The 22,874-nt window shown below is 37.8% G+C and overlaps 3 protein-coding genes across 3 annotated transcripts; 1 reads left to right on the top strand and 2 right to left on the bottom strand.

The window, feature by feature from the left end:
• Positions 1 to 290: 290 nt before the first annotated feature.
• On the bottom strand, positions 291 to 8,887 carry LOC6649034 (sushi, von Willebrand factor type A, EGF and pentraxin domain-containing protein 1). Its single transcript, XM_002071703.4, has 14 exons — positions 8,713 to 8,887; positions 4,640 to 4,905; positions 4,097 to 4,571; positions 3,865 to 4,017; positions 3,646 to 3,795; positions 3,409 to 3,585; positions 3,047 to 3,342; positions 2,578 to 2,986; positions 2,343 to 2,522; positions 2,157 to 2,283; positions 1,982 to 2,094; positions 1,567 to 1,920; positions 980 to 1,495; positions 291 to 910 (listed from the first exon to the last, which is right to left on the bottom strand). Exons 1-14 carry the CDS (start codon positions 8,831 to 8,833, stop codon positions 777 to 779), a joined length of 3,471 nt encoding a protein of 1,156 aa, XP_002071739.3. The 5' UTR covers positions 8,834 to 8,887; the 3' UTR covers positions 291 to 776.
• On the bottom strand, positions 4,843 to 22,865 carry LOC6649045 (glutathione hydrolase 1 proenzyme). The gene is made up of 6 exons (XM_002071705.4): positions 22,465 to 22,865; positions 22,279 to 22,405; positions 21,366 to 22,221; positions 21,103 to 21,296; positions 20,522 to 21,042; positions 4,843 to 4,905 (listed from the first exon to the last, which is right to left on the bottom strand). Exons 1-5 carry the CDS (start codon positions 22,559 to 22,561, stop codon positions 20,529 to 20,531), a joined length of 1,788 nt encoding a protein of 595 aa, XP_002071741.2. The 5' UTR covers positions 22,562 to 22,865; the 3' UTR covers positions 4,843 to 4,905; positions 20,522 to 20,528.
• On the top strand, positions 17,477 to 19,676 carry LOC6649035. The gene is made up of 5 exons (XM_023179191.2): positions 17,477 to 18,430; positions 18,516 to 18,642; positions 18,719 to 18,885; positions 18,961 to 19,313; positions 19,376 to 19,676. Exons 1-5 carry the CDS (start codon positions 17,705 to 17,707, stop codon positions 19,530 to 19,532), a joined length of 1,530 nt encoding a protein of 509 aa, XP_023034959.1. The 5' UTR covers positions 17,477 to 17,704; the 3' UTR covers positions 19,533 to 19,676.
• Positions 22,866 to 22,874: the final 9 nt, after the last annotated feature.

The raw sequence follows: 22,874 nt of genomic DNA on the forward strand, positions 1-22,874 counted from the left end.
TCTTGAAACTAGAGAGCCAGCATATGAAATAAATCAAGACACAGATTTAATTGTAATCAATCGTAATAAATTAGTTAACCACATATTTATTAAAGTAAAAACCAAATGGTTTTCTCTTCATATTTTTTCTTTCGATTTTTGATTTTAGAGTTCTTACACATTGCATAACAAAAATTACACACTCTGATTAACATCATACAAGTAAATACACTTAGATTTAGAATTATTTGACAAAAAAAAACACACATATATATATATATATATATATATATATAGTAATAATAACCCCAGAAAAAAAAAAAAACGTACACACATGGAACAGAAATCGTGCTCTCATTTAGCTTCATTTTCATTTCGTTTGACTTATTTTCCATGTGAAAATTAAAAGCCTTACTACTTGTACACATTTTGCCAACAAGTCAATAAATATGGATGGTTCCTGCAGTGTTAATAATAATAATAATAATATTAATTTGCAGAATTCCAAACTGCATTAGGTACATACATATATATAATTACAATGTTACATATTATTATTTTGATGCAATCTGTTCTGATACATATGGAAATACAATACATACAGTATTAGTAGGTATAAGCAAAGGCAACAGATAAGACATTTGCTTTAAGGAAACTACGAGTTACTCACATCCTTTTCTTAAACAATAACTATATACAAAAATCAAAACAAAATCATCTATCTTTAATCGATGATAATGATTGATGATGATGATGATGAAGATGTGTGTCAGGGAGGGAGAAAGGGAGCTCTCTCTTTATCGGACGGAGATGCCATTAATGGTAATTACATTGCTGGCAACTGGCTCGGGTTCGTATACCTCATCGTTGGTGCGCATCTCGTAGGGTGCATCGTAGAATTGTTCATTTGGTATTTGGTCATAGATGTTTTCTGCAATTTCAAACGAAGGGGCAAAGTTATCAGATATTTTCAGTAACAATTGAACCTGATCAGACTTACCGGATCGATTGTTATTATTATTGGTCTGTCCGCCCGCCTGGCCATTGCTATCGCCTGGCTGTCTTCTTCCCCCATGGAATGTATTGAACGTGGCCGATTGAGTGTTGTCCATATGCATGCGATTGTTTGCCTCCAGTGTGGAATAGGACATGACTGCCGCATTGCGTTCATCTTTCGTTTCGGCTGCTTGCACATTCTCCGTGTTCTTCACTGGTCTGGCTTTGTTTCGGTATAAAAATATGAGACCAAAAATAACCAGCAATGCGACAATAACTGTCGCTCCAATCCCCACACCCGTGCCCAGTTCCGAGCTCTCTTGACCCTCCACAGCGGCCAGTTCACAGTGTGGCTGTTTGCCACTCCAGGCTCCATCTTCCGTGCATTTGCGCAGATATTGTCCAATCCGATTGTAATTGGGTATGCAATGATATTCGGCGGAGCCACCATACAATGTCGAATCGTTGACCACAATAACACGGCCATTATCAATGGCCAGAGGTCGACCACAGTCAACAGCTGGATTCGGATTTTTCGTTGTAAATATATATAGGATTTTTAATTTCACTTATCTATTAATCTTTACTTACGTCTGCATGTTGGACTCTTGCCCGCCCATTTGCCATTCTTCTGACAGATTCGAGTATCATTGCCCATCAAGATGCGGCCCTTAAGACATTTAAAGGTGGCCACAGATCCCACAGCACGTGTACCCGCATCCACAGTTAAACTATCACTAAGATTTGGTATATCACAAACGACTTCAGTGCATTCGGGTGCCTCATGACTCCAATTGCCGTGCTCCGTGCACAAACGCCGCGAAACTCCGTTCAGTTTAAAGTTCACATTGCACTCGTACAAAACTGCAGCACCATAGTAAGTGGCATTCGTTGCCAATGTTGTCTTTCCATTGGTAATATTCTCCGGCGCTCCGCATTCGACATCTGTGAATACAAAATTATGAATACGCCAAGTTGCTGGAAATTTCTTGACATATTTACTTACAAACACATTCCGGAATAATGCCGCTCCACTGGCCACTATCCGTGCAGGTGGCCAGAGCCTCACCAACCATTTTGTATCCACGTTCACATCGATATTTAGCCAGGGCGCCAATTCTGAGAAACATAATACACATACATATGTCAAATTAATATTATAGTCAGCTTCTTAGACCTACTTGTATGTCTGCGCCGTATTCTGTAAGGATTCTGCTGTGCGTATTAAAGTACGTCCGTACATGCGATCATTTCCTGTCACCGAGAGCAGACTGTGGGAAGCACGCATTGGCTCTGGGCAGCGTATTTCTTTAAAGGATTGGACATCATTAATATGAAAATAAAATGCATAGACATTTTTTCTTTACCTTCACATTTCGGCGAGGCGTCGCTCCAGATACCCGATTCCAAACACTGACGTTTCACCACGCCGCTTAGTTTATGTGACTGAGTGCAGCTGAATACAACCTCGGAGCCCACATAGGTGCTATTGCTGACGTACTTGTGACTGCCATAGGGAATGGGCAAAATAGGACCACAATCGATATCTGAAAATACAATCAGTGGCAATGACATTCTCTGGGAGATCATCATTTCACTTACATTCACAATATGGAGCATCTGAGCTCCATTCGCCACTGTCAAGACACTCTAACACTGAATTTCCATGCATTATGTGGCCAGGATCGCAATTATATTGGATTTTTGAATGCACATTATAGTCATAGCCAATGACAAAGGAACCGGCTGGCACTTGGGGAGCCTCACATGTGACTAGTTCACAGACAGGCGCCTCGCCTGACCATTTGCCATCTCTGGTGCAGCGCAGCTCCGATGGGCCGTCCAGCCAATAATCCTCATCGCACTCATACTTTACAACAGAATCGACAGTAGTGGTGCCATTAAGGAGAACCGCAACACCACGATCGGGTCGAGCCGGTGCTCCGCAGTCAACAAATCTGCATGAAGGCGTCTTGCTTGACCATTCGCCACCAAGACCACAGGAGATAATCTGATGATCCGCAGGATGATTAGTTCATGGAGTGATTAGATGTTTAGTTCAATTACTTACCGCCTCGCCAACAAGAACATAACCTGGCTTACACTCATATATAGCTGTTGATCCGGCCCTTTTGTCATTGAAGCGAACATTGCCACCGTTTATGGGCTGTGGATCACTACACCAGTCGACCAGACACTCCGGCTGTTTACCGCTCCAGCCGTCTAGCGAGCAAGTGCGATTCTCATTGCCAATCAATGTATAGTTCTCGTGGCAGCTGTAGGTAGCCACCACACCAAAGCTTGTCCGATCTTCCGACAAATGAATGGAACCGAATTTCAATTCGGGCAAAGCTCCACAGTCAACATCTGTTGGAAGAGATTTTCTCAATTGTCTATTGTCATGGTTAATCCAGGTGGTGAGAGTTAACCTACATTTACAAGTTGGTGCCCCACCGCTCCATGTTCCGTCCAATCTGCACTCCCGTTCCGTCTGGCCAATAAGTGAATGTCCCCTGGGGCAATCGTATTGAATCTTCTCTCCCAAAGTGAATTTCTTTCCAATCACCGTGGTGTTTTGCTGTGCATCAGGAGAGCCACACGATAAAGGAGCTAAGGAAATTGAGAGTTGAGAGGGAAACACATAAAAATTCTTTTCAATATTTAACTTACAATGCTGGCAAATGAAATGCAGATAATCCAGATTACAGCCCACATCATTCCACAACCAGTTTCGGGCGCCATCCAAGACAACACAATTCTGTTCGCCGTTGTAATTATTCGGCTGATCCTTGCCCCAGGTGGGTTTCTGTACAATTTCACCTGCATAGGCAGGATGAAGAAAGAAAATAATTAGATACATTTTTGAATCTACATTCGATGTGGACGCACCATTAACCCATTTCCATGTGCGAGACGTAATGCCTGGTTCCTTTTGGGCACCAATCCAAACCAATTGCGGCTTCAGCTCACTTTTACGCCGCTCCAGCTCGGATAGAATGTATTGGCTAGTTGATCCACGAAAGTCGTGTACCAAGTCACCACCTGAAATGCATATATATGGTTGTTAATATTATCGACGCCACTCCTTGGCAAACTAACTACTTAGATGCTGGCCACTCACCTGTCTGTTGGCAAATAGTTTTCGCCTTCTCGAAGCTTTCACCTTTTGTTATATGAAAGTCGTAGCAGGTTTTTGCGAATGTCGTCACCACAGTGTCCACCCCGAGTTTGGGGCTCAGGCAACGGTCAACGGAGAATTCGTCATTGGTGAATGTCTCGACCTCGCAAAGACTGAGACTGCCCTCGACACCGACCAACTGTATGGCGACATATTGACCTATCAGCGGTCTGGCACACGTAAATGTCTTAACGACCCCCTCATCCAGGGTGCCGGGATACCAGGCGCATAGCGGATTTCTTTGCAAATCTGTGCTACTGTTGCCCACTCGAATCTCAAGATCCTGCAATGGCTGATGACCACAACAACCGCGCGTTGTAATGCGAACCACATGGACAGCCTGTGGTGTCAACAGATCCACCCGCCACCAGGGCGATGGCTCTTTCTGTGTCTCCGAGCACTCCTGTCCATCGGGATTCTGGAAAATGGGATTGTGCAAAATCATTGTAGATACAATTGAAATATCCAAAAAGGTCTCTTGCTTACCTTATTACCAGGTTTACCATCATTCGCATAACTAGCGGGTCCGCTCCGTGTGTACGAGCTTTGATTGACCGGCTTGCGGTAGGCCACATTGACACCGCAAAAGGGAAGTTCCCGGTCCCAGCCGGTTCGTGCATCGCACTTAATGGATGATGACCCAAACAACTCATAGCCAGGGTCACAGTCATAATGTGCCTCCGAGATACCACCAACCTCGCTGGCCACAGTGCGCACTTTCGCATTTAAAGGCACTGCTGGCGGGCCGCAAACTGGAAGTGAATGAAACCGAAACACGAATATATCAGACTCGTTCTTCAAGCTACTGAATGTGAGTGAGTATATAACATATAGATGGGTGAGAGGTATGAATATGTACATATATATTTCTCTAGGTGTGCCCCCTCTCTCTACTTAACAATTTGAGTTTGCATATGAATCATAATTATGATAGAAAAAAATAGAACAACAAAAGCTGACCCTCTCTCTGGTAGTCGGTAGTCTTTACCATTTACGAAACCTGCAAAAATAACTCCTAAAAGCAATAAAACAAGAGAAAACCTGCTGCTGTAAATAATGTTTATAATACAATAACAAATTATAATTTCTTTTGTAATCACTTCAGGTGAAATCGTTAAATTCAGGAAGACAAGAAAGAAGACAAAAAAAAAAAAACAACCATTTGGTTAGGGCACTAAATCGACATTAAATCCAAGTCATTAAAATTACCAAGATCAGTGTAAAGGGTAGCATTTTGATTACTTTCAATTCTAAGCCATTTAGATGAAAACTTTCACAATTTGTTATCTTCTAAAGTTAAGAACTGTGTAATTCAATTCAACGTTGGAATTACTTCCGATCCATTTTGAGGTGATTAGGAAGGAAGGGGCCGATGATCTTTTTAGAAAACTTAACCGGAAATTGCAGTTAACAATAATTGCATTTTATGGTGACACTTGTTGTCGAGTGCCAGTGTTGATCAACAGGTAAATGTTGTGACGTTAGCTAACCGGACATTGGAGTCGTCCATTTAATCATCTAAGCAATTGAGCAAAAACCAACTTTAGTCTGGGGAGTGATTAATTAATATATCAACGACAACATCAACAGAATCGATCCAATCCGATTCGATTCGTTTCGATCCCCCGCCTCATATGGCGGCAAGCGACAAGTCTGGTCAATTCTGGTTTTCGATTTGATTAACGGTTAAACGGGGGCGTAATTAAACTCAAAACCGTTAAATTATATACATATGTATCTATATAGTAGGTACATATATGCAATATGTAAATAAATGAACAAGTATTTAAGCAAAGTCTTTGTGCATTGTTGAAATTTCGTCGTGTCTATCATATGATTTGAAGTGCATTGTGTTTGCAAATGAATACAAGTACATGAAAAAAAAAACAAAAACTATGTATTTAATATGCCTGTATGCAAATACATACACACATAGATCTAAGATTAAACAAAGCCTGCTCGATCTCTCAGTCTTTTGGACTCTCATTCAGGTCTGTCTATTCTGTGTGAGAGAGAGAGAGAGAGTCAAGTTACTTTGCAAGTGAAGTCAAGAACACGAATAAAACAAATACACAACATTTTGCCAACACTCAAAGTACACTACTATGCGAAATGTCAGTTAGAACGGACCGTTCGGACCAACTAACAGACAGTTGGACAGACCAACCAACCAACCGACCGACAAACACAGAGACTGATTCTGAGAATACCTTTTATGTATGTAAAGCTTGTTGGGTCTTGCTCTTTTGACTTTATGTGGGCGTTTGTATCTCCTTCTCCCACACTTTGTTCTTAGATACTTTGACTAAGAATATATGACCTGTTGTACCTGTGACCCCTCCACCCTCCACCCTCCACCCACCACCTTCCTCCTTGACAACAATGTCCATGAAAATATTCCCATTTGTGGAGGCAATCTTAATTAATTCCCTCCCCCAACTTTATATAAATACATGTTTTTTTTTTTTTTTTTTTGTTTTCGTTCCCATATTTATGCAGATTTTGCACAACAGACAGAGAATAAGAATGAATAGCCTTTAGCTACTTACAACTTTCTCACAATTGTTTATAGTTTAGTCGTCGGTTTCTAGTAAAAGTCAAAGTTTTTTTTTTTTTTTTTTTGTTATGGGGTGCAAAGACAATAAAACTTTTTCTTAACGTTTTCCACTAAGAATCAAAAACAAAAAAAAAAAAAGAGGCAGGCAATTTGGCAAACCAGAAAACGTCTACTACACTCCCATGTGGAAACATGTTTTCCATAGTCGTTTTTTAGTTTCAGTTTCAGTTTCTTTTTGGCTAAAGGGCAGGAAACACAACGCGCCATCTGTCTCCAAGGAGAGCACTGCAAGAGAGGGCTGTGACCTCGTTTTCAGTCTTTAACTGCCTTTTGGCTGGCTGCTTTCCATACCCTATAGACACATAATCCACAAAGGTATATTGAGCCATCAATTAGTAAGCGGATATTGAAAAAGCTAGCCACATTTCAGTAGAAAGGCTAACACTGCATTCACCTTGTCTATAATGATTGAGACTGAGGGAGGTGCTTTTGTTTGGGGTTGAAGGAAGTTAGGGTATTTTCTGTGTTATAGAATCTCGTGTTATGGCCTATGATCTGCCGGCTGCTAGGTAAAGCCAAAATGTGCGCGCGGGAATTTTGCATACAAATGTTCCTTCCGTCGGTTTCGACTTGGGCTTCAGTTTTGGTGTGTGTTTGGTGTGTGTTTTGGGGTTCGGGTTGAGATGTTTGCTTTTCGAGCTCAAACTGCAGCTGTTGACGTCAAGTTTTTCTTTTCGTCTTATTATTTTTGCTTTTATTGTCTAAATACATTACAAAAAAAAAAAACATAAGGAGGAGGAGGAAAAAAAAGCTAGCTGGCTGGCAGCTCTGCGCTTCGATGATGTTATTAATGCCCAACAGCCGAAAAGCTGTTATTGTTATGAGTCTCAAATCGCATTCATCCGGTTTTACCGGTGTTTATCATATATACACTACACTCTAAATGTATATACATATATGCATCTCTACATATATATCGTCAAGTAAGTATGTATCGAGAAGGGTGCCTTATTTTGTTGAGGGCGTGGCATCTACATATAATGTATGTATGTATGAAACGTAGTCAACTCAGAATGCACCATAAAAGACAGACAGACAGACAGACAGACAGAGAGAGAGAGCGAGACGGAGGGAGAGAGAGAAATTGAAAATAATAATGTAGTTATATGGGTAAATAGGGCGGGATACCTCCAATCAACAATTGAGTTAGATGGCTAGAAAGGTGTCTTGCGAATGCCGTTATTATGACAACATCAAATGGTCAAATGCTTAAAATTCGTACGACATTTGCTTGAAATACATTTCACGTAGGAGGGCGCAATGTTTTTGAATACTCGTAACAACAGTGAAATGTTCAAACTCAATCACGTCTTTCAAATACATACATACATCAACTTGTGAAACTTGTGAAGTAAGAATGAGACAGTCACTCACTCACACACACACACACACACTCAAAAGACGAAACAAAAAACCTCAAGTGCCAAATTAACAAATTAGTCAAGATCAATCAGTCAAGATATCGCATGAACCACAGAGTTCACATTCAAAAATATCAACAGAAATTAACGATTTCAAAACGTATCAAATCGACGAAAGGTATTTCCGTAACTCATAACACTTTAACTAGAATCAAACTTTCTCTTTTCAGTTGCTATAAGCCCTAAATAAGATTGTTAACAATCACAAATGAAAAACCATTTCAAGCCTTGACTTAAATGTTTATTACAAATATCTTGAGGGTTGAGTTGACCTTCCTTTTTTTGCGAATTTAATCTCATCTCGTTATGTTTGAGTCAAATGACCAAACATTTGAGATCATTTGGCTTAAGATGAGAACTGAGAGGATGCAAATGGCATAAATCAACATTTTGTTGGCTAGTGTATGATTGTATGGCATGTGAATGTCCTTGCACTTGACATTCATCATTAAATTGTTTGGTTTTCTTGGTTAGATGAAAGTTGAGATGGTTAATGGCGAGACGGGTCAATTTAAACTCACTTTGGCAATTTCCGGCTGCGCTTAGCATCAAAAGAATCAGCATTGTGTGGTGTAGGGTGGAGATTGAAAAAGTCATGGCTCTTTCCAATGTTTTGGGCAATAATTTGCCACCAGCAAACATTGTGTGATAAATTGTATGTTGCCGCAGATGTTGATGTTGATGTTGATGTTGACTGTTGCTGATGACGATGACGATGATGATGATGTTGCCGTTGGTTGTTGATTAGCTTCGGGCGTTAGAGTTGCTGTTGGTATTTGTGTAGCATCACCAGCGATTAATTCATGCACACACTATATAGTCATACATATATGCATGTACATACATACATATACATATGTATTATATGTATGTAAATATTTATGGCGTGAGGCAGGTCTTATGTTTATCAGATTTTCACTTTGCATTCACATTGAATTTCCACTGCATAATTACATATGTACTTATTTATGTATGTGCACCTGATGTATATATATATATATATATTACTGCATAAAACAAAAACACACACACACACACACACAGAGAGTGAGACCAATATGAATATATGTATATGAAATTGTAATCATTATAATGATGGAATCCACAATTGTCGGGCAATGACTTTATCAATGTCTGCAAGCTAATTAAACTAAAGCAACAAAACAAAACAAAACAAACAAAAAAAAAAAAGTCTTTGGGCTTTCATCGCCGCAACTAAGTTAAAGCTTCCCCCATCTTAGATATAAATGTATATATATCTATATATGCATGCCTGTGGCTTTAGTTGTGTTTTGACCGATTGTTCAATCAACCGAAAATATGGAAAAGTAAAAGTCATTTGGATGTTGAAGTTTCCCTTTTTATGTCTCTCTTTTTCTTTTAGACAAGTTTCTTGACTTCAGTTTTTGTCAAGGATATACATAGCAAATTGTATCATTTCGTTGACTCAAAAACCAAAAAAAAATTCCTATTGTTATCTGATCTTGACAATAGCATTATAATTTTGAGTAATTACACAAAATACTTTCAAGGTTTCTTTCTTTTTTTTTTTGTGGCTTCATATACAGAATCTCTGTGCGTATACGTGATATATATTCCTCTCTCCGCCTGAGGATCGATATTGATAAGCAACTTTCATTAGAGTGTAGAAATATATATATATATATATATATATATATATGTGAGTCTTTCACTAATTATCATCGAACTGCAGCTTTTTTTTTTTTTTGTGTGTGTTGCTCGGCGGCTTGATTAATGCTTTAAGCCGCCTCTGGTGAAGAGTTGGTAAAACTTTGTTTTACCAATTCTTTATCCGATATAGGTACATATATATGTATACATGTACATACATATGCATATATAGGTAGATACATATGTAGGTATATAAGGTGCTAATTGAAACCATATGAGAAAGTAAATACTTTGAAATATTGGAGCACGAACGAAACACACACACACACACACACACGCACACACACACACACACACGCACACACACACACACACACGCAGTTGACAGACATACAGACTTGTTCCCGATTTCGGTAATTTGTGTCAAGCATACATATACATATACACACATTTATATTTATATGGCCACATCTTTATTTCTTTCTTTCTTTCTTAGCCACTTGGCCAGATTACAAAATTATCATTATTATTTCGGTGGGAGTTTTTGGTGGTTTGCCAAATTCACTGACCAGTTCACACACACAAACACACACACACACAGAGACACAGAAAACTCAAAAAAAAAAAAAGAAAGAAAAAAAAGAAACCTATTCACAGGTCTGGCCTGGATTGCACCTTCCAGGGAAGGGATCGTGTCGTGCAGCGGCACCTTCTCAAAGTCTGAACATGAACTTATGTGTTACTCGCTGCTTTTTTGGTGCAATGTGCATGTGCCACTATGTGAATAGATTATAGATTTTTATTATTATTATTATTATGATTATTAACAGAGTTAATGCCAGTGGTGTTAGACCACAACAACAGCAACAACAACAACAACAACAACAACAACAACACTAAAACTACTACTACTATAGCATTGGTAAATTGAACCGACGCGATCCTAACCGATCTTGCGATCCGTACGCCTGACACGTCTGCTTGGAATGAAAGTTGACTTATAACTGGTTTATTTTTTTTCAAAAAATGTATTTTTTTTTTTTTGTTGTTTTCAGTCAGTTACAGAAGTTCGTAGAGTAGTGCTGCGCATGTGCACCGACGACGGAGACGACGGAGACACGACCGTCACCATAAGGTTGATTGGCTGGTCCGTATGGTCGGTTGTTGGTTGTTGGCTTGTTTGCTTGGTGGTCGGCTCGATCGCTAGCTCGCTGGTCGGTTGGCTAGCTGGCTGGCTGACTGGCTGACTGGCTGGTCGGTTGACTGTTTGTCATTGTGGCATTGTTGCCGACGCGAAATACAAGCTGCGCAATCGCAAAGCTTTACACAATATTGTGGCGAGGTTGGTTTGAAATGTTAACGTACACTCTCCAATGTTTCACTTTAAAGTCCACAAACAATTCACAAATTGTTGATCCTTTAAAAGAAACTTTTCCAATTAGACTATTGGCTTGCAGTTGCAATAGCTGTGTGTGTCCTCGAAGTACTTCTTCGCTTCTCAATTGTATACAGCTGATTCAAACAGCTGATCGATTGCCATTGCATGTTGTCAACATTTGTGACCACCCTCGGTGGTAGAGCGGTGGCCACAGCGCTTTCTGTGCTGCATTGTTGACGTAAAATGGCTTGCCCAGCTCACAGCAGTTCACAACCCGAGCCTGAGTACAATTTAACGAAAGAAATAAGTCGACAAAACCCGTACTAAAACTGGAGTACAGTAAAAGCTGTGTTCTGTTTAATTCTATTAATTGGCATGGCCAAGAAACTTAAGTCGCCAACTGTGGTCAAATACAAAGCGGTATATATAGAAATAAGTATAGTTACCTCTATCTCTACCTACCTACACACCAGGTCTCTCTCTCTCTCTCTCTCTCTCTCTCTCTTGGTTAAAAGGGGCTTTAGTTATTTGCCATTATTATGTTTCCCATACTTGTCCTAATTCACTTCAATGGTCAATGTTCGGTTTAGCGATATCGGTATCAAAGATACTTGAAAATTTTCAACTATTTCGAAAGCCATTCTTTTAATATATTTAGCATTTTGAACTTTAGTTCAGTTTGGTTTGGCTTTTTTATGGCTTAAATGAAAGTTGACTAAGCCATTTTAAAGAGGTGGGCAGCATTAAGAAATTAACCAAATTGTTATTATGAGAACTGTTGGCGGTTTCCTATACCCTATTAAGGTTGGGTATATAGGTTAATGATAAAGCTTGAGTTGTCAAATGACAAAGGATATCACTTACTTAGTTTTAAGAGTGTAAGTAGTCAAATCACTTCTAATGTCTTGTATTTAAATAGAGGTAATAAGCATTGTTTTTTAATAAATCGAATTCATTTAGTAAAAGAACTTAATTGTTGATCTATTGTGGCAAAAGTTACAAAAAAAAAGTAGGTTCTATTTATTATCATAGTTAATTGTGATCGAAAAGAATATGATAAATAAGAATGGAAAGTGATTTTATTTGAAATATTCTTTTGGTTATCTTTTTTGTTTTGCCAACTTCATGGAAGAATATTGTTTGATCGATGTCTCTCGATCGGTTTTTGGTGTTTGTTTGGCTTTGCAAATTAAAACACGAGTGGGCCAAAAATCATTGAAACAGATCAATCTGCCAGCCGCTGTTGGCCGTTGTTGGCCAGTCACAGCAATTGCATCTGCTCTGATCCAATAAATAATAAATATATTATCCATGACAGAAATAACAAGATTTTTGTTTTTTTGTTTCCCTAAATGCAATGGGCCGTTGCTTTCCGCAATTGTCGTCGACTTGGTTAGAGTTTCTTTTGGCCAAATCTCTTGTTGGCTCTGGTGTCAGAGTTTTAAACTAACAAAGTAATGCTTCAGTTGGTAAATATTATTTAACGTTTTACTAATGAAATAATGAAATGAATTAACTGCTAAAACAATAAAAGAAAAACAAAACAACAACAAAATAACAACCACCAACAGCAACAACAACAACAACAACAATAACAACAACTACAATTCGATAGTCTTGCAATCCGAGGGCCAAGAAAGAGAAGCAAGACATAAATAAAATAAAGTAAGTAAGTCGTCTCGCCGACTTAAGTATACCATACACAAGTACACACAAATATTTCAAATTTATAATAACAAATGCATTTTCACATGCTTTTTACAAGCATATTTTAGTATCTCGCTCACTCAAGCACACGAGCACCCTAGCGCCCCCACCAGCCAACGGCCAACTCCGGCCATATGGAAAAATATTTATATATATGCATAACTTGGCTATTTTTAGACCGATTTTGATCAAATTTGATATTTTGCTGGATATTAGTACCAAATTTAAGTGTACCAAGTTTGATTGCACAAGGTAGATAATAACGGGAGAAAAATCCTTACACATACAAAATCCTTACACATACAAAATGTGCGCATTTACTAAGCAAATATACATACCAAATTCGGTGTTTCTAGTTAGTATAGTGTTTGAGAAAATCGGTTTTATTTAATTTGCGGGGGCGGTAGGGGGCGTGGCAAAAATTCAAAATAAACTCGATAACTGTTCATACTACACACGAGACTACATACCAAATTTGGTGGGTCTAGGAGTTCATACGAACGGACGAACATGGCTAGATCGTCTCCGCTGTTGTTGATGCTGATCAAGAATTTATATACTTTATGGGGTCGAAAAAGCTTCCTTCTGCCTGTTACATACATTTTGGCGACTTCAATATACCATTTCATCCTATGCGTGTATGGTATAATGAAAAAAAAAAGGCAAAACAAAAACCAACAACAACAATTAAGCTGAGTTGGTTTTGCAAAAGCTTTTATATACAATGTATATGTATATGTATATATATGAATGTAGATATGTATACACATATATCACATTTAAATTAAGACCTTAAACCGACATTAGCGTAGACTATGATATATGATCTTTTAAAGGGCATCATAATGAATTTCGCAAAAATCTTTTGCAGTACCAAAGACAAGCAAAAAGTATTACAAAATAGTTTTTTTCTCACTAAAATTAGAAGTTCTCGACTATCTGACCGATATCAGGATATTTGATTTCAATATTAAATATTCTAATCATTTATTTCAAAAAGTACAGGATAGAAATTTGTTGCGTCAGCTATCAAGAACTAGTTAAATCTTACAACTTTACTTGTTATCTTGTGATTCGATGGGAACACTTTATATGCATGTATACACACTTTATAAATACACTTTATATACTTATATGTATGTATGATCAATCTGCTTGTTGGCTATCGTTGGTCAAATATATACATCTAAGTTTGAATGGTTTTTATTATTAGATATAATGACAAGTTAACAAGTAAATGATAAGAAAAAGGGAATATTTTTGAATATATTATGCATATATGTTTCTTTGGTGGTGCACTTTTGCATTTTGAAAAGTCAAGGAATACCAAGAGTATATACTTACATATGTACAAATACATATATGAATGACGAAGCCCCAAAGACTTTTATTAATTATTGATATTATTTATCGATTAAGTCAACGAAATTTTATGCTAAGGTCACTTTGAATGCTTATGAATAATCGTGTGAAGATTGCTGCTTATCTCAATATATATATACAATGAAAAGTACATATATACAAATGTATGTTCATATTTGTATATGTATATAGTGTATTATAGTGTGTGCTTTGCATCGAATGTATAAAACAAATATGTATATTGATTTATTGACATCTGCTTTATACAATTTGCATATTATTAAATATTTGCAGTATTATTTTATTTTCATTTTCCGTAAATTAAGATAATCCACCTAATTAACAAACTACACACAAGGAGTTAACCAATTGATCTGTCTCTGAGATCTCAACAAGATTGGTAAAAAGGAACCACTATATGTACCAGAATGAAACCATTTGACAAGAAATAATTTTGGAATTTTAATGGATTAGAGATATATGTATAGGTACATATGTTTTCCGAGTATAACCACAGATTGTAGGAAATAAAATTACTATACTATAAACAAAATAAAATAAATCAAGCTTATAGATTTTGAGCTTTAGTTAGAATCAATCCACAGTTCTCAATTTTATAGATTAATTTGAAATTAAAAAACTAGTAAATGTATTTGGAAAATCAAACTAAAGTTGGCAAAATTATAGATCTGCAACGTTATAAGTTTTTAAGAATAGTCCTTGGTTATTCTATGAGCCTATTATTTTCCAATTGGTAACTGATTTTTAAAAGTTATATCTCATTGTCAGTGTGATCGTAATGTAGTGTATTATAAATTATATAATGAAGCTGAAGCTTATATACCTATACATGTTATAGCGATCCGATACGATATATCTCAATTAGGCAATAAAAACTGTAAGTTTCTATACAGTAACTTTCAAATTGAGAGCATGAAATTGACTCGCGCTGACGGACATAGCTATATCGACTCGATTTCTCATGCTAACAGAGGGTTGGGATCGAAATTTGTTTTTTTTTTCTACATTACAATCACCAGACTTTATAATACTTTGATTTTATAATACTTTCTACAAGGGTATAAAAATAAAGTTCGTTTTATTTATATATGAATCAAAACTGTATAGAAAAAACTATATAAGATTTGAAATCGTTTTTAGCATTAACGATGATTAACATCTAGTAAAATTATTTATTCTATGTTTTGAACGACAATATAAAAGATTCAAAATATTATTATATATTGTGTTTTGCCGATTAAAAAAGTTGACTTTTAACTTAAAATTTGGTCTGACCAGATACTATAACACAAAAAGTTTTCTTTATGCCAAGTGCAAATCACAAATATACAAGTCTCTTGATGCAAAATGTGGGAGAGGAATATGAATGATATGACTCCAGAATTAATCATGTACATTGTACATTATATTAATAAATACAACAATCGTTATGCAGTGATATCGTATTAGTCATAACTTTCCGTTTTCCATTTAAAACTCATAACTGTGTTGCGGGCGGCCCTAGTTATCTAATGTATTTCAATCCTTAGGCTAAGATGAAATTAAAGTCTTTAAATTGAGAGTGGCAGGGCGAATTGTTTTGGTTCTAGCCTTTTTGAAGTTGTGGGCCCCTTTTTAAAGTGGAATTCTTTTGTCAATAGTTGGAGAAATGAAAGAGAAATCGTAATGGAGGAAATGTTTTCTTCTTAGGCAGCTGACCCTCATCATCGTCATCATCATCATCATCATCGTCATCATTGTCGTCATCATCATTGGCAAGATCTTCGTCATCATTTGTGTTGTGTTTGGGCCCTCTCTTTGATGTTATGGCTTGATCTTGGCCACGTCCACGAACATTGCAGTAATGTAACCACTGTTAGCCACTCACTCACTCTCCGCTAGGTGAGTGTGCGTGCGTGTGTGTGAGTGTTGGTGTGTCTGTGTGTGATCCCAGGTAAGCGCTACAGTAGCGAATGAGTAAACCTGAGCGGAGTGAGTGAGTTGGTAAACGATTGGTGAAGAGCGAGCGAGATACGAATACGTATGGAAGCGGTTTGCTTTAAGCGCTCGATCAGAGACCAGAGACCGGAGTCCGGAGACCGAGAGACGTTTGTATGAACAGCGGTGCTGCTGCTGCTGCTGGTGAGAATTATTTTTAGTTTGTTTTTGCCTCTTGGTGCGTACAGTTGCAATTGGGGACGTGTGGTTGAGGTGGTGTTGTTGGCGGTGCGGCGTCAATTAGTTGTTGTTATTTTTTGTTTGTTTGTTTCAATCCAAATACGATTCGATTCGATTCAATTTCGATTTGAGTTTGTTGTGTCTAGGGAAACGTTTCCAAGATCTATTTCAACTTCTGTGCGCTTGTGAGGCAATTGAAAGTTTTTAACTTTACGTTATATATATATACATACTGACTATATATAGTGTGTCTATGTGTCTATTGTATATCTTTTTGCAGACGATTTTTAAATAGATCTAAAGCAAAGTTTTGCAATCACCAATTTTGGTTGATTGTACACTACAGAGAGAGCGAGAGAGAGAAGAAAGAGGGGGACACAGACACAGGAACGGAAGCATGTTTAGCGGCCCATAACGTTAGCTTTTTTTTTCATCTTTTTTGTTTTGTTATTGTCCAATTATTATAATTTAGTGTCGCTTTTTTGTTTTGGAAAATGAAAGAATAATAGTGTAAAATATATTCAGCTTGACAAACAACAAAAATTGTTAGAGTTTGGTGGAATTTGTGAAGAGTTTTCAATTGGCTTAAATAGATAGATGATTGTGGCTTGTACTTTCATACAAAATGTATCTACACTTGTGTGGGTGTATGTATCTATAGCTCTAACTATTTGTGTGTCTGTGTCTGTGTGTGTGCATATGTGTGTGTGTGTGTGTGTGTGTGTGTGTGTTAGCATCAACAAGTTGAGAAACGGGCTTACAAATGGGAATGTGAAACCTTGTTGGCCAAGTCAAAAGTTCTCATTTCTGTGAGGGAGAAGTTTTGGTATTGTATCCAAACAAATAATTGAAAATGAACAAATGTAAATAACTTTATTTGATTGTTTGCAAAAGAGTTTCTTGTTAGGATAATATAAAGATTCCCTAAAAGTCGTTGACATCAACAAGTGTGGAATGTTATATTTTTTTTTTACACCACTTAGTCACACTCACTCACACTCACACTCTCTGTTTCTCTCACTCTCTCTTCTATTGTAAACCTCTCTTTTTTGTTTTTTCTTTCTCTCAGGTAATGCCCAAGAAAATGTCCATGCTTAGAAGAGGCCATTTATGTAGTTGATAGTTTCAGTTCCAGTCAACAAGCCAACTAAATTGATTAGTATAATTTTGCATGGACTAAATACACATACGTATGCATATGTAAATGAGAGACGAAGAGGCATGCAAAATTTAGAATTAAATTAGAGAAATTAGCAATGCAACAAGCGCAACAGGTCCGTCCCATAAGCACCTATGACAATTTAGGCGCCAATGCTAGTACCAGTGTCCAGCAGCAGCAGCAGCATCCAATGAGCAACATAATCTTTAGTGCGGGAGAAAGTGCAAAACAACTAAAGGTGCAGCCACAGGCATCATTATTTTCATCATCATCATCATCGCCGAGCGATAGTGAAACTTTGACCAGAGCAATGACCGAAAACGATAATGAAGATGATGACGATAAACAAGACCAAGAACTGGCAAAACTGCAACGGAATGCCGATTCCCATGGTGGCAATAACAACAACAGTCAGCACAGTATTGCAGCGGTTAAGGCCGCTCTAAATGATGCGAAATCCAAATTTTTTGGTATTAACAATTATGAATCAGTGGCAATAGCACCAACAACAATGCAAAACCCTAAACCAGAGGAGCCAAAATATCAGAATGTTCCACAACGTAATAATAATGCAGTGAACCAGATACAGAAACCGAACCAGAATGATCATTCAATGGAGTTCACTAACTATTCACGTGACCCACAGCCGGGTTTAGCAATCAGTCAATCAGATTTGTCATCTACAACAACAGCAGCAGCAGCAGCAGCAGCACCACCACCACCTACAACAACAACAACACCTGCAGAAACAAAAACATGGCGCTATGCAACAACCTATGAACAAATTCCACTAAGTGATCTTGATGCTCCACAACCATCACAGGTAATTACCATCACATACATATACATAGGTACATATTGTATGTGGAGAATGGAGAATGGAGAATAACTCAAGTTGCTATTTGCAGGCTGTCTATATGAGCACAACGGTACCACAAAATATGAAGGGTATTAAAATCGCTGGACGACATACACCAACTCGTAATAGCCTAAGACACAGTCGCATGATAGTGGTCAATCACAAAAATAATGACAGTAAGCAGATATTTTAAAGAGAAATTTCCAAATTATTTCTGACTACTTTCCTATATAATCGTGTGTGTTATTACAGCTCTACAGGAAGCTTACTCAACGCACATCCGGAATTTGAATTTATCACGGCAATTGTTGATCTTACAATTAGCTGTGGCACTTTTAATTGTTGGTCTTGCCATTTGGATACTGATATTGGCCCCCAATGCATCCATATTGATCAATCCGTATTTAAGTGGTCTATCGGTAAGTAGGCAAACAATAATAATTATCGAATGGTTAGCTAAAGAATGCGTTAAACACGTTTTCTCATCTTGTTAGCTTCTTCTGGCAAGTATTGCGGGTCTTATACTACTGAGACGAGATCATAGACCCGAACAGAGGCCAACAAATAATTGCTATAAAGTGCTTCTAGCTGAATCGTATGTATTCTCGGCATTGGCACTAATCTTCTGCTGCCTGGCCTTGGTATGTGCGGCCATTGAGTTTGCTGCTCTGGCATCAGCTGTTAATGGATCCTGCGGATCGGCAACTAGTTCGCTATTAAGCTATCGCAACTGCACTTGTCTGCCCCAAGAGGGGCAGACAATGGATGAGGAGGCACCGTCGCAACTAGTTGAGACTACCACAACAATTGCAATTGCAACTGGACAGGAGCGTAGTCATTCAATAGAGTAAGTCGGAGAACCCATTATGATGCATAATAGATTTTTAATGGTATATCTTTCGATTACAGGAGCAGCGAGAATTGTGGAGTATTTCGTAATGAATGGAAATATTTATTGGCTTTCTCGATGGCATTAAATTCATTGGGTATAATTGCAACATTCTTATATATTACAATATTCATTTGTTGCCATCGCAACAGAAAACAATTCTATACTTCTGTCTAAGAATGTTTTTGGTATCTACCGAGTTTTAAGTATATTACTTACATTATTATCACCAATCAACTAATATTAGTAGTTTCAAATCACAAAGCAAATCACAACAGAATATACATACAATATATGACAACATAAATAAATTATTGACTAGAAAAGAGAAAGTTAATTCGATTCTTGCTTACACCATACATAATTATGAAAGTTTTGCAACTCATTTCCTGTTTTCACTCTCGGCCCAAGAATCAGCAGACAAATGTGTGAACGTGAATTGAATATTACATTACGTTAAATCAAAAACTCACTTTCATTCGCTTATTATTTTTGTTGAAGAACTCAAAATTTCTATATTTTACATGAACCGATTACCATTTATGGCAATGGTATTTGATTTTATGGTAAAAATTTTATTAATTACTTGGGTAATTCTACTGCCGTGGCATTGGATTACGAAAATGAAAATTGTAATTGCCATGTGCGTACAACAAACACACGTACATATATATGTAGTATATGGAATGCCGATCAATATCTACGCAACATGATTGATAGGTAGTTCTTACCATCAATGTTATTTTTTATCAATTCAAAATGATAAAAAAAATTTTGTTGAATAATTTTGAAAACATTATTGCAAAACGGAACTAATAGTTTTATCAAAATAGACTAAAAAAAAACCTTATTAATATAGACCGGTTTTTATGTAAGGGATTGAAGTTTAAATAACCACTTGCATTTTGTCTAATCTTGACTTTTAGAATATGGAGCAGTTCTTGCCCTTTACTCATTAATCTAAAAAAATATATGTGAATAATGTAAAGTTTTTTTATTTACAAACCGAGATAAATTTTTCGTTGAAATCCCTTTGTTATGATAATCTCATTCATGAAATGAAATCTAACATATAAGAGATAAGGGCCAAGAAAAAAATTGGAGCACTTTAGCATCAATCTCTGAGTTACTCTGTTGTAGATATGTATATAAAAGTGTAAACTTACCTCTTGTTTAAAATCCAGCAACTCCACCGATTTTACGATAATCGGAATTAACAGAAATTGTTCCATTGATCGTATTAGAAGTTATACCACACATTACAGAGCCACGGTTTAGATAACGTTCACATTGATGTCCCTTTCTCTGTAGATCACTGACATATGTTTGCAGTAATCCGTATTCGTAGAAAAGAACATTCGGAAACATTTGATGGTGAAACCGATTGGCATCGATGGCCACTTTGATGTCAGTGTCCTGCCAGAGTATCCGGATTAGCAATGGAACCAATGTTGAAATGATTCGTGTACCACCGGCAGCGCCGACAGACAACCGGATACGACCAGTTGAACGTTCTGTGACCAAAACGGGACTCATTGAGGACATGGGTCGGGCCAATGGGATAATTGTATTCTTGCCCGATACGTATGGCAAGTCAAAGTAGTTCCGTAAATGCTTTATTGAGAAATCGGACATGGCATTATTGAAAAGAACTCCCGTACGTTGACCCATGCGACCGCTGCCAAAGCTAAAAGCAATCGACACATTAAGTTGACCCCGAAAATCAATCGAAATGATTGATGCTTACTAAAAGTTAATGGAACTGGTGACTGAAACGGCATCGCCGTTAAGGAAAACGGAGATGTGAGAAGTTCCGTGTTCATTCCTCGCCTGTGTGCCTGCAGTTGCGCCATAGTAGTTTGAGTGATTGTGCGTTTGCAAGTCATCAATTTGTTTGGAAATAGTTGCAGCCAAATCAGGGCTGAGCATTTCATCCATTAGCTGATGAATGAAAGCAAGATGGAAGCAATTAACATGTGGATTTAGAAGAGGTAAATAGAAATAACTTACGTTCTTGTCAGCTGCCGGATCCAACTGCCAGCGTTTTACAAAGCCAAATTTTAGTGCTTCGACTATGCGATGAATCTCCAGAGCGCCAAGTTTTCGAACTCGGGCAAAATCCTTGCGAAAGGCCCTCAAAATGTTCATTATGAATCCTAGAACCAGACCACTGCCTGGCGGTGGCATTAAATGTAAATCAAACTCATCCAAAGGCATGACAATTGATTCCCGCAACTCTGCTTCGGCTGCGCTAAGATCTGAAGCTATAATGGGGCTGCCCATGTCCCTTAAATCGGCTATGATGTCATTGTGTAGAGATCCGTTGTAGAAACTAGACCATCCTTCTTTAGCCAATCGCTGGTAAGTAGTGCACAATTGAGCTGGAGGTCGGATAATTCTGCCCATATGCCAGAAATTGCCAGTTTTTGGATTAATAAACATTTTCTGTAATAGCTCATCGTTCCTAATCATGTCCTGATTAAGGATTAGTGCATCAAGTTGATGCTTGTACAGCGGATAGCCACGGCGACAAAGATCCACAGTGGGTTTAATTAAGTCTGACCAAGGAAGTTTACCAAATCGCTGATGAGCCACAGCGTACCCCATAACTTCAGTTGGCACTGCGATTGCCCAGCTAGACTGCTTCAGCTTCTGTTCACTGCGAAATATCGTAAAATTCTCGGCCAACAGGGAGGCGGGAGCCATTTCACGACCCAAAATACTAAATGATTTTCTCTCCTCATGCATATATACGTTCATCAGCATTCCTCCGCCCAAGCCCATGCTCTGCATTCCAACAAGGCCATTACAGAAGAGAGCTGTTAGTGCACCGTCCACCACACTGCCGCCTCGTTCCAGCGTAGACCTGTGTATAAACCAGTGAGTGAGGATTACAATGACAAGGCCACGGGTCAATACAAACCTTGCGGCATCACTGCATACACTATTGTCCGAGCAAATGGCTGCATTCCGGAATTCGTGCAATACCGAATGGGAAGGTGGCAACGGGTCGACGGGATTCGGAGGTCTTCTTGGAGCAAGGCGCACAGCTAAACCCAAATATAAAGGCGTTTATGAATTGAAATTAATCATTTCTGAAACTATTTACCACTTCTATCCGTTTGATTGTGCAAACATATAGCAAAAAGTAAGGCCAGAAGCGCCAACAAGCGAATACGTATATAAGAACAAATTGTTCTATACATATGTTGATTTTGGCGGTTTTGAATTTATTTGCAAATTGTGCCAATATGTATACACGATTTGTTACCAATATTCTTTCGAAAACACTAATACCAAGGCGCGAAATTCAATTTTTATCTTTGGGAAAAGTTTCACCTACTCTTCTTTGGACGTAAAATTAATATCCTTGCGTAGGAAGTAAACCAGATAGTCCCGCTTATCTTGTATCTATAAAGAAATCTTGATTAATTAACGCACAAATGTTAATTTCTTCGTGTATTAACAGACTCAACGGTGAGATACTTAACAGACTCGGAATGGGTTAACAGACTCAAA

Source organism: Drosophila willistoni (assembly GCF_018902025.1).
Source record: "Drosophila willistoni isolate 14030-0811.24 chromosome XL unlocalized genomic scaffold, UCI_dwil_1.1 Seg141, whole genome shotgun sequence".
In the NCBI taxonomy this organism is placed as follows: Eukaryota; Metazoa; Arthropoda; class Insecta; order Diptera; family Drosophilidae; genus Drosophila; species Drosophila willistoni.